Source organism: Scylla paramamosain, chromosome 2 (assembly GCF_035594125.1).
Source record: "Scylla paramamosain isolate STU-SP2022 chromosome 2, ASM3559412v1, whole genome shotgun sequence".
NCBI classification, from domain to species: Eukaryota; Metazoa; Arthropoda; class Malacostraca; order Decapoda; family Portunidae; genus Scylla; species Scylla paramamosain.
Genome location: NC_087152.1, coordinates 12,842,666 through 12,855,283, shown reverse-complemented (window position 1 = coordinate 12,855,283; position 12,618 = coordinate 12,842,666). Strand labels below are relative to the sequence as shown.

Genomic DNA, 12,618 nt, shown 5'->3' with positions numbered 1-12,618 from the left:
AAGAGAAAGAAGATGATGATGATGATGATGATGATGATGATTAGGAGTAGGGGAGAGGATGAAGAAGAAGGAAAAGAAAAAAAACAACAAGAACAAAAGGAGGAGGGAGAAGGAAGAGAATGAGGAGGAAATGGAAGAGTAGACAGAGGAAGAAGAGAAGGGGGAAGAGGAGAAAAAGGAAGAAGAAGAAGAGGGGGAGACGAAGAGGAGGAGAAGAGGGGTTGAATGAGGAAGAGAAGATGAGACAGAGGAGGAAGAGGAGGAAAAGTAATAAGCCACAGACAACAACATCAACAACAACAACACCAACAACAACAACACCAGCAACAACAACAACAACAGAACAAACAACGAACAAAATACCAGGAACATACTCCAATGGTAATGAAATAAAAGAGAAATGTAAGAGAGAGAGAGAGAGAGAGAGAGAGAGAGAGAGAGAGAGAGAGAGAGAGAGAGAGAGAGAGAGAGAGAGAGAGAGAGAGCATAATATGAGGAAGCGGAGAGTGAGGCGGAAAATTAACTACAAGTCTTGCAAAGTAAAATAAACCCAGAGAGAGAGAGAGAGAGAGAGAGAGAGAGAGAGAGAGAGAGAGAGAGAGAGAGAGAGAGAGAGGACCAGACGAGACGAGACGAGACATGAAAACTGCAAACTTATGAAGTCAAGGAAGCACAACAAGAGAGAGGAGGAGCTTATAGAAGAGAAAAAAGACAAGAGAGAGAGAGAGAGAGAGAGAGAGAGAGAGAGAGAGAGAGAGAGAGAGAGAGAGAGAGAGAGAATGTTCGTAAAGTATGCAAGGGACTGAGGAAGACAAAGGAACACAAAGAAAGAACGAATAACAAGGCACGAGATGAAGTGATCTTTGGCTGTATATCGCAATAGTGAGACTGAGATAGTAATAGTACCTGGTTACCTGTCTGACTCTCTGGCTACCTCACTACCTGTATGACCTTCCATCTACTTTCCTGTCTGGGTACATGAGGTGTTTGAGTATCATATATACCTTTATAGCCTTCATGTTGCTAACCTTTATAACTTCAATGTCCATTCTTTGTAAACGTTATACTAAAAGAAGAAAAAAAAAATGTGGAAAGAATTGGTTTTAGAATAGAATGGTAGATGAATGTTATAGACTCAGTAATCATGTCAGTGCTGAATCATTAGGGGCCTTTAAAAGATTAGATAGATTTATGGATGGGGTTGCTAGGAGGAAAAAGTTGGTAAATTCACTTCAGCGACTACCACGTGTGGACCTGACGGCTTCTTGCAGTTTCCCTTATTTTCTCAGGTTTTCATGTTACTCTGAGCAATATAAGCAACTGAACGCATAATAAAGCAACTGAACGCTTAATAAAGAGGGAATATTTGATTAATTTTGTTTCTTTTTATGGTACGAAACACTCAGTTTAAGAAATTTTAGTATAAAAGTCTCTAAAAAGTTGTAGACGATTATGGGAGGGTTAGAGATATAAAAGCTGAGTTGCAAAGTGGTTGATTACCTGTGTAGCTCACCCGGCTGGCTGGAAGGTGTGGGCAGTGTATACGAGTGTTTCGTGTATTGTTAGGGAAAGCATGAAAGCAAATACATATCTTTTTTCTTCTCCATCATTCAGTCATTTGCGGGTATATAAGCAGTTTTTTCTACTTTTTTTTCCGACTTTACTCATTTTTCAGGATATAAATTGCGATCGCTATTAAGAGGAGGAAAGAAATGCCGACTGCGTTCAGCTCCGGATGTTAAAAAGAAAAAAAAGACAAATGAGTTTTAGGTCTTTTTTCCTCTTATTTTAATGTACAGTCTTTGTTTGAGAGACTGAAGGCATGATTAAATGGTGGAAAGGTGGTGGAAAAAGTGTGTGTGTGTGTGTGTGTGTGTGTGTTTCTCGCTCGGTAGCACACACACACACACACACACACACACACACACACACACACACACACACACTACTGCAGTCCACAGTGCTTGTCGAGTGTCCTAGCAGGAATTAAACTCTAGACTTGGAGAGACGAGAGACATTCCACTTCAGCTCACAGGGGAGATGAATCTTGGGTACTAGGTAAGAGGAGGAGGAAGAGGAGGAGGAGGTGTACCTTTGCTACACGCTATACTCTTGCAGTGTCAGCAGGTACAGAGGTGATGCAGTCCGCCCAAGGGTTATATTCGCATCTCATCATCTATTTTTTCCAGCACGGCCTTATGAAACCCGCAGTATTCTTGGCGTGGCATTCAGCGGAGGGCCGTGTTCCGAAGCGCTTTTGTTCTCCTAAGGATTACTTCCAGAGGCCGCAGAGATGAATAGTCGGGTTCTCATAGGTGTTCTTTTTCTTTTCTTCCTAAGATTATGTAGATTTTTGTCAAACTGTCACTAGATTCATGAGAACACTCTTGAAATTATTGAAGGATTGTTATTAATGTTACTACCTTGAGATGGGAACACCTACTATCTTTGGTTCGAGAACTTGGAATTACTCAAGGGAAGCTGCAAGAAGCCGTCAGACCTACATCTGGTTGCCCTTCTAATGTGTTTATGATTTGTAATAGTGGTGCAGTCTTAGTTAGAAATCGATGCACCTTTACCTTGTGTTCAGCGTTTTCTCTCAGTCTTAAGTCGTCTGATTTGGTGAAAATTTGTTTATTAAGCTTTGTAAGGAAATTTTCAGCGGATCATAGGTGGCAACATGAATAGTGGCGATGATGATAATGAAAATAATAATTATAATAATAATGAAAATAATAATAATAATAATAATAATAATAATAATAATAATAATAATAATAATAATAATAATAATAATAATAATTCATATGTACCCTAGTCGCGAATAACAAAAAAAAAAAATTCTTATTCTGTTCCTTCTTCTGACACACACACACACACACACACTAACACAAAAGTTAAGGAGATAAAATGTCGCTTGCTTTGTCCCCTTTGTGGCACATTAACACTCTCTTCAAGAGGCTGACGAACCATTCCACTAAAACATTATGTGACGCCAGCCGCGCTCTCTCGACACCTTAAAGGAGAGAGGGCGCCATTATACCGCTTCACGTCTCCCTCTATGGTGTGCGATGGTGTTGCTGCGTCTAATGAACCTGGCGAAGTAGTAGTGATGGTTGAAGGATGAAAGATGGTATTTTGTAAGTTATGTAACTTCGTCTCCTTTTTCTACAATATGTGATGGTGTTTGCTGCGTGTGATCAACCGAGTAATAGTAATGGTTGGAATATGAAACGTGTTTTTATGTAATTGTAAACTCAGAATCTGGTTATTGTGATGAAAGGGAAAAATTTTACACATTTCTGCTCTTCTACAAGTGAGGGAAACTTAATTAATTCTTTCACCGCTATTCAAATTTCCCCCCATAATTAGTTTTTAGACACTTTTATTTTTACTGTAGCGTATAAAAGACAAAATCATTCATTCTGTACGTCCGTGGAAATCATGTTTTTTGCAATACTTGGAATAGAGATGACTTGCTGTAATGGCTTGTTACTAAGCAGGCTGGCTTTATCGATATGTAGTAATAACTTTTTTAAACACTTACTTGTACTGCAGCGTATAAAAGACAAAATCATCCTCTTATTCATATGCTTTCTGTTTGTCCATGCAAACCATATTTTTGTAGTACTTGGAATAGAGAAGACTTGTAATAGTGGCTGGTTACGTGACTGTCTGGCTTCATCTACATACAGTCTTCATATTTTCATATTAATGGCGGCTAAAGACATTTTCACCTCATATTTGTACCCTGATTCGGACTGTCCTTGTTTTGCTCCCGTCCGTATGTGTTACGCCGAGCGCTATTTTTATTCCTTCCTGTTCTAGCTCTCTGGGAATTGTTTTTTTTTTTTTTTTTATGTTTTTGTCTTGTCTTTGCCTGTGTTCCGCCTGACATTATTCTATTCTGTTAATTTGTTTTTAGCTCCAGTTTGTCTCTCAAAATATTTTCATCTTGTTTCTGTTCTATAAATTAAAGCAGGGAGAAGGTTTCGTTTTACATTTCTCCGTATCAGAAGGTATATTACTGATCGTTTTCTTAGATATTCAAAAGTCCTTCGTCCTACACACTTTTACTGTTCAGCTTCTGATATGGAGTTGCATTACCTGACGCAGCGTGTGCTTCCAATAATAGCTTCTCCATTGAATGATTGAAAAGAGACAAATTGCATTTCTTGTTACATATCTATATCGAGCCTGTAGTCCAGCACCTCCTTATTGTCCAGATGTGTGACTCCATTACATAAGTCACTGTATGCTTCTTGAAGTAGTTCCTTTGTTGAACTATTAAAAAGGAATTAATTACCGATCATGTTACGTATCTATAGCAAGCCTTTCGTCATACACCTTCCCACTATCTTGCTTCCAGTGTGCCATTGCCTTACCTGAGTCATTCGATGCTTCTTAAAATAGTTTCTCTGTTGAATGATTAAAAGAAATTAATTGTTGATCATGAAAGATTCTATATGAAGCCCTCCGCTCCACGCCTTCCTGCTGGCTGGCATTTAACGAGGGTTTGTGTTTGCATGGCTTTTGATGATTAATGAGGGGCAGGCGAGCTTTGAAGCAAGGAGCAGTTATTTGATTTTGAGCTAGATCCTGGATTATTTCAAGCTCTCAGATCTCTCCTCTAGCGATGTCTGAGGAGGGAGTTTGCCACAATTCATTATGTATCGTATCACGTTAGGGGAAGCACACGCACGGTCTCGAAGTATTCTGTTCCTGTTTAACTCTGCTCGTCTACGGATGGTTTATCCTGGGAACATTGAACAGCCTTACTTCCATTCGTATTTTTACGGCTAAAATAAATTGAGAGATGAAAAAGACCATTTGCCGGGCGAGCAGGGAATGACTTTCGTGAAAATGTGGTATAGTTTACATAGTCCTAATTATTATTCATATATACGGTTGTGTGTGTGTGTGTGTGTGTGTGTGTGTGTGTGTGTGTTTGTTGGTGCGTATTAATAGGTTTCTACCGCTTTATTCTGTACCAGTCAAAGAAAGTTAAATTAATCCTGTGTCATGTCGTGTTATCCTACATGGTTTACAGTTTTTAAGACGCTAAACTACTCTGAACTAAACCTACCAATTAGTCGCCCCGTCACGTACACGCATGAACACGCACACACGCTGCTGTATGTTCTTTGATTCATAATGTTAAGATGCGTTTTCCTTAATCTCTCTTTTCTTTATCTTTATTAAGAACATAAGAAAACAAAGGAAGCTGCAAGAAGTCATCAGACCTTCACGTGGCAGTTCTGGTACGAAATATTCCTCCCTATTTTCACCTATCACCTTCGTCCATGAATTTATCTAATCTTCTTATAAAGCTCCTTAATGACTCAGCACTAACTGCCTGATTACGGGATCTATTCCATTACATATTTCCTGCTCTTACACATATATGAACATTTGTTTATGGCTACTAACAAAAACTACAAATGATAACAGTGAATAACAGTGAGAAACAAATGTGACTAGCTTTTTCAAACTCGAAACTTCAGGCACAACTTCATGCTGATACAAAAATCGTCGTATATTTTAACAGAGAGAATGCCGACTTCATATCGTCTGGAGCACACACACCATCATCCCGCCTCTCACCCTCATAACCTGTACTTGGACAGCCGCGGCCTGACCTTGACTGTCCAGGATCGCCGCGCTGCTCGATGCCTACCTCTAAAGGCGGCCTGTCATTGCCGGGATGTCTTCGCCTTGTGATGGGTGATGGGCGGGTGGGCGCGGTGGTCAGCTGCTGGGTTGATGCATAGGGTCCAAGACGGGGCTGCGCAGGGCGTGTTAGTGTTGGCTGTGAAGCATAGCGCTGATTCCTGAGCTGTATTTTGAAGCATTTTGGACTCGTATAGGAGTTTATTTTATCTGTTTTGGGTTTTGGAAAATTTCCTGAAGTGCTTCGAGCTCTTATAAAACTATTTTGAAATGATTTGGGTTCCAATAAAAGTATTTCATATGCTTTAGGCTCTTATAAAACCACTTTGAAATGATTTGGGATCCAATAAAAGTATTTCATATGCTTTAGGCTCTTATAAAATCATTTTGAAATAGTTTTGGTTACATTAAAAAGCATTTAAAATGTTGTAGGCTCGTGTAAAACTGTCTTCTAAGACCACACTGAGGGCAGGATCTCGTGGGATGTTTTCTTTTTGTTCTTCTCCGCTGACGGTGGAAAATCCCTGTTAAACTACACTAGAATCATAAACAGACCCTAGCAACCCCAAAATCTTTCATAAGAGTCTGCCACATGAAGGAAAATCGATGAAACGTTTGGTAATGCGATCCCTAGTGCAGCAACTGAAGAAAAGCTTGTGCCTCGTAACAGGAAATGGAGGTGTCTTGGGAAACCTTTCTTTAAATTAACAAAACACAATTACTTTACTATCGTGCAGGTGTGTGGTGAATGGTGAAAATACTACGCACCACACCAGCACTAATGCCGTGAGCTGCTGGCGAAGGCAAAGGTCAGCGTGAAGTAAAGACGACAGAGCACCGCCAGCTAAACCCTGCGGCGGGGATCATGAAGTGGGTGTGACTGTCGCGCCGAGGTTGGAGGGACGGGAGGGTGGACGGCTGGCTGGCTGGCTTGCTGGACGGTTGGCTGGGCGGTTGGCTGGCTGGCTGGTTGGCTTGCTGGATGTGTGGGTGGACGGGTAGCTTGCTGGCTGGTTGGCTGGTTGGAGGAGTGGCTGGCTGGCAGGCTAGCGTGGACAATGTGTTGGCAGTGCTATTATTTCTCTTCTTTTCTGCTGTGTATTAAATAATTCTGCAGGTTGAAAATTGGAATAGAAATTCTTCACTATATGGTAAGTTCTCGCCGTGGTTGCGGTTTTGATAATATATATAATTCGGACAAATTTGCACTTTGACGATGTTCGGCTTTGTACTGAAAGCTCTCCATCATTTTGGTCATTCCGCGCCGTTCTTGAGGTGTTGATAATATATATATATATATATATATATATATATATATATATATATATATATATATATATATATATATATATATATATATATATATATATATATATATATATATTTGGAGAACACATTGTACAACCGGTCAATGGTTTACTGTTGAGTTAAGAGGAAATGATATTTTATACATGAATTTTGCTAATACTTAGAATAACTAGAGCAAACTGCAATGCCATCTTAGACATTTGAACAGTGTGAAAATCCAGAATTCGCAAAAATATTCTGCTGCAGTTAAACTCGCTCTTACACACACACACACACACACACACACACACACACACACACACACACACACACACAGAAACAAACACATACAAATCCTTATCATTTCATTTATTGTGCTCCTGAATAATACACTCACATCTGCAAGGAATGAATAAAAAGGCGGAGTTACAGGTCATATTTTTCAAAAAATAAACGAAACCCTGGGGACGTGCACGCATGAGATAGAGCTGAGCAGAGGTTAGTTGTAGGGCGCCCGAGGAAAAAGAAATCCTGAGTAGTTACGTTCAGCTAATAAATTAAGAGAGCGAGTGAGAGAAGGCAGGTAGGCAGAGAGGCTGGAAATAAGAGAGGCGAGGGAAAAGACATGTTGTAGTGGGTCATGAGGGGAAAAAAGGAAATTGTTTTGGAGGTGCTGATCAATAGATGACAAGAAAAAAACAGAATAGATGCAATTATTATATTATTACACCTACTAATTATTCTTGACTGTATTTTTTACTTTACTTTTATCTGATATTACTTTTTTCTTATATATCTCCATTGTTTTCTTTTTTTTTTCTTATGCTTAGCTGTACGTATATACCTTCTGGTGAAAACGTATTATTTCATGATTAAAAAAAGATGAAAAATTGAATAAAATACCAAAGTTGCACAGATTTAGAGTGCAGGTACAGAAGATTCAGAACCATTTATTATCAGCTTTTTCCTTTCCTTCCTTTCTTTCTTTCTTTCTTTCTTGATTTCTCACTCTTTTTTTTTGTTTGTTTCTTTCTTTATCTTTGTTCTTTTATTTATTTATTTATTTTCTCTCCCTTTCATTAATATTGTCTTTTCTTTTTCTTCTTTCCTTCCCTCTTACTTTCATTCATTCTCCTTCTTTCACTTTCCTCTTTTCGGTTTTTACTTCACTTCCTCTTCAATACAGCTATATCCATTACTCTTCATATATATACTCGTACTGTCTATATTTATATCATACCAAGCTGATAAAAAAAAAATTATAAAAAACTACTATTTACTCATGATTAAAAATGATGAAGCGGTAAACAAAACACGAATATTGCACATATCTGGGATGCACATAGTGAAAAATGATATACTGAAACGCATTTATTTACGTGTAGGTCAAAGGGGAGATGGATGTAAAGGTGATGCACGGGTGTGGGAGGGGTGACTCAAACAGAAGTGTGGAGAGAGATCGGATACCTTTGTGATCTACGGTGCCCTGGAGAGACAGATGGCTACAGAGAGAGATCCATTGGAATGTGAAGGTTATGTAGAATTTTTTTTTTTTTTTTTGTCTGTTTCTCGCTTTCCTTCTCCCCTGCTTGCTTGCTTCTTTTTTTTCTTTGTTTTTCTTTCGTCCTTCGTCATTTTCTCGTTTTCATTCATTTTTGTATTTTTTTTCTTCTTTTTCTCTTTTCTGTGTTTTTTTTCTTTTTCTTCCTCGTTTCCCCCGTTTTCATTAATTTTGTTTTATTTTTCTTGCATTTTTTTATGTCTCCCTCTTTCTTTCATTCCTTCTTTTTCTTTCGCTTTCCCTCTGCATCTTTCATTTTTCTTTCTTTTCTTTCTTTTTCTTTCTATTTTTTTTCTTTTTCTTTCCTTCTTTCTCCCTTCCCTCTGTTTCCTTCATTCTCTTTTATCCTTTTATCTATCTATATCTATTTATACCTACCTGTCTATTTATCTATCTGTCCATCTACCCATTTAGCTGTTCGTCTGTCTGTCTTTCTTTATATTTATTTGCCATGTCTTTATCTATCGCTGACTATCTATCTATCTGTCTGTCTATCTGCCCACCAGTTCATCTATTCTTTTATCAAGGAAAGGAAAGAAAAGAGGAGGAACATAAGAGACCTTGCTGATAATATTAAGAAGAAAATTTATTTCATATTTTCTCAAGTTTAAATATTTCTGATCTCATAATTCAGTCAGTACTTTATTTCACAGTAACATCACTGTGCTAATCGCTGACAAATATGTATTAATCGAGTCACTCAGCTGTATTTAAAGTCTTGGTTCCCTTTGTCACAAGGTTAGGAATTCTTAGAGGGACGTAGGTTAAGAAGAGATGTGATAGATGTCTTCAAGTAGTGTAAGGAATGCAACTACGGTGACATAAACAAAATTCCCATGGTCAGTAATCAGGATAACAATAATTAACGAGTTCAAGCATGATAGTTTTTTTTTTTAAAGTTATTAGAAGTAATTGGTTCTTAAATAGAGTAGTGGATTAATGGAATACTCAATAATTAGGTTATTGCCGAGTCAGTAGGGAGCTTTAAAAGAAGATTAGACAAATGTATGGATGGAGATGATAGTGGAAATAAGCAGCCATGTTTTTATACAGGGACTGCCACGTATAGGCCTGATGGCTTCTTATATATTTTTATGCTCTAAGGGTGATAACAGCCAGTAGTACTAACAGTGTCAATACAGATTAAGGGACAAACATAAATGCGTGTAAAGCGAAAATAGTAGACAAGGCCAGGATATGTCAGGTGGCGAAGGGATAAGCCATGGACAGCTACGCAGAGTAACAGAATAGCGACTAGAGATAGTAACTGGAGGCAAGGCAGACAGAGAGCTAGATGGGAAACATAAATAGTTCCGCTGTAATGCCCGGAGATAGACCGGCAGCAGAGAGGCGAGTGGAGAAGGCTGGGAGAGACTGGGAGAGACTTATCCTATAATGGAATTATTGAGACTAATGATGAGGATGAGGGAGGAGGAGGAGGAGGAGGAGGAGGAGGAGGAGGAGGAGGAGGAGGAGAAGAATATACAAAGGAATATACAAAGGAAGACCAAACACCAGTAGACTTTGAAACCCTTGATAAGCTGTATGGAGGAGGAGGAGGAGGAGGAGAAAGAGGCGACACCTGTGAATTACCTACAACTATGGCCAAGCGAGTCCCGCCATGGCCGCGCGGCACCACTAGGCTCGGCGGCTCAGCGTGTTCATCGCATCACGGCGGCGGCAAATTATTTATCTAAGCTTACGAGGAAATATTTGTTATTCTCCGCCAGAAAACGTTTCATGGAAGTAATTGCGCAATAAAACTCGGTCTAAAATTAGTGTTCCCGCAAGCAGCATACATAGCTAGCCCGATGTAATGAAGGAGGTATACGTCCAGCCTTTTATTATACATACACGCACGAAATCAAGGAAACAAGTGGGAGTGTGCAAGCCTCAGCACACACAAACTCCCACACGAGCGGCTGATTCGCCCCAAGCCAAGTGCTTTTCAGCTACAACAGACAAGCGCAGCTCTTACTTTTAATGTCAAAGATTTACTTCACCTTTGAGGCTGCATGTGAGTCTTTTCTTTCTCCCACATTATGCCGATATCCACCGGCCGGCTCTCCAGGCGCCGCCGCCAGCCCTGCACTGCCGCTGAGAATTGTTGCAGTAATGGTTCCGGTGATAATGGTAATAATGGTGATGGTAAAGTAGTAATACTGATATTGATGGTGGAAATAGTAATGACAGCAAGATGCCTAATGAGTCATACAACTAGTACCTACTTAACAACAACAACAACAACAACAACAACAATAGCTACTACTACTACTACTACGTATAAAAATAATAACTGGAGAACAAAGACCGAGCACTCGGAAAACTTAAAAAAAAAAAAAATTATGAATATTACTCAGGAAATCTTAAGTTGAGGCCATCAGAACTTTCACATTTTCTTCTTGGCGTTCGTAAACTTGAAATAAGAAATTGCTGAATATGATTTTACGGACACTACTTGCACCTTAAAGAGGCAAGTCTCAATAATTTGCTGGTGACTACACATAACAGTATTTGGAAGCTACCTGGTGACACGCGTCCTCCATCAGGCTTAATGGCGAGGCAACACAGACAGTGGAGGTGACGGGCACTTCACACCACCACCACACCACATCACACCACACCGCCACGCCATCTCACCCCACCTCTTGCATTCCTCCATCTCATCCCAACAGAAAGCAAGGTGACAGGGCATTCACACTACACCACACCACACCACATCATTCCTCACCACAACCACTCTAAGCTGTGCCGCCCAAACTCAGTGAAGGTGATAGACATCATCCACTTCAAACCACACCACACCACACTCACCACACCATCCCTCACCACAGCACCTCACCCACACCACTCTTGCATCCCTCCACCTCCCCTTTATCGACAACGAATGTGTCAGAAGTGGTAGACAGCTTCCATGCCACAAAACATCACACTACCTCATCTAAATCCTTACATTTCTTCCTACCTCAATCTGTAAACCACACGTACAGAAGAGGTAGCAGACAGCATCCCCATCACACCACATCACACCATCCAGTACCACCACCATCACGCTATTAAATCCTGACTTCTACACTCTTACAATCCTTCTTGCTCCCTCCATACAGCGACACCTCACACAAACAGCAAATTAACCACACGACACTACACGCGACACCACATCACACCATCCATTTACCACCACCGCAGCGCTGCCACAGCTTGACTGCAACACTCTTACATCCCTTCCTTTTCACCCACACCGCTTCCCTCACCGCGACACCCACACAGGCGAGCATGGGCGGGAGCAACGGGTCTCGAACTCTTCATTAATCTCAGCTGTCAGGAGAAAGGTCACCGCCCCGTGAACAGCGGCTTTCATCCTCTCCGTGATGCCTCCGAGACTTGCCATTATGTCGTTACGTTTTTCCCGGCCGGGCGATGCAGGAGGGAGCAGCGGCCTCAAGCTTCCGTCAGTCATGTAATTGTGCGAGGGGAGAGTGATCGAAGCATTTCCTGTGTCGCTGTCTTCGGGAATACCGCGTCTGGGTGCAGGAAATTGTCTTCGTGTGTGTGTGTGTGTGTGTGTGTGTGTGTGTGTCAACCTATGATTATAATGTGTGTGTGTGTGTTTGTGTGTGTGTCGATGTTGTGCTGTCGACACTTCGTGCTTCTTTGTTATTTTCTTCATTTTTCTTTCTCTTTTGTAAAGGTGAATGATCTAGAGACAAAAAGGAATGATAATCGAAAAAAAAAATAGAAGATAAAAGTAATAAAGGAAAATTCACTTCAATGCTGCTCCTCAAAATATTATATGTAAAGGAGAGATAATTGGTTGATCGATTCACTATTTTTATTCATCATTCTTGTTCACGTTCATCATTCTTAGCGACGTGGCAAGGACGAGTGTGTGACGCAGTGCCAAGATGGAGCGACTAAAATATTAAAATCCTCCACTTTACATGAAATAAGAATACTTAGATTACGAATACAAACCAATTCTTCTGTGTCTGCAGTGCATAAATTATGTATCACAGAAATCCAGCACGTCAAATATGTAGGCATGCCTTATTACGATTCATAGTGATTTTACTGCCTACGTTATCAGTTCATGAAGACAC

The 12,618-nt window shown here is 40.1% G+C and overlaps 2 protein-coding genes across 13 annotated transcripts in view; one reads left to right on the top strand and one right to left on the bottom strand.

The window, feature by feature from the left end:
* Positions 1-10,559, bottom strand: part of LOC135106910 (swi5-dependent recombination DNA repair protein 1 homolog) — a 36,287-nt gene extending 25,728 nt beyond the window's left edge. The window contains exons 1-3 of the mRNA XM_064016337.1: positions 10,522-10,559; positions 6,521-6,716; positions 5,587-5,836 (exon numbers count right to left, since the gene is read on the bottom strand). Coding sequence (XP_063872407.1) covers positions 5,587-5,836; positions 6,521-6,716; positions 10,522-10,559 — 484 coding nt within the window. The remainder of the gene's footprint in view (positions 1-5,586; positions 5,837-6,520; positions 6,717-10,521) is intronic.
* LOC135110297 (organic cation transporter-like protein) overlaps positions 1-12,618 on the top strand; it is a 169,089-nt gene that overhangs the window by 36,249 nt on the left and 120,222 nt on the right. The gene's annotated exons all lie outside the window — the stretch shown is intronic.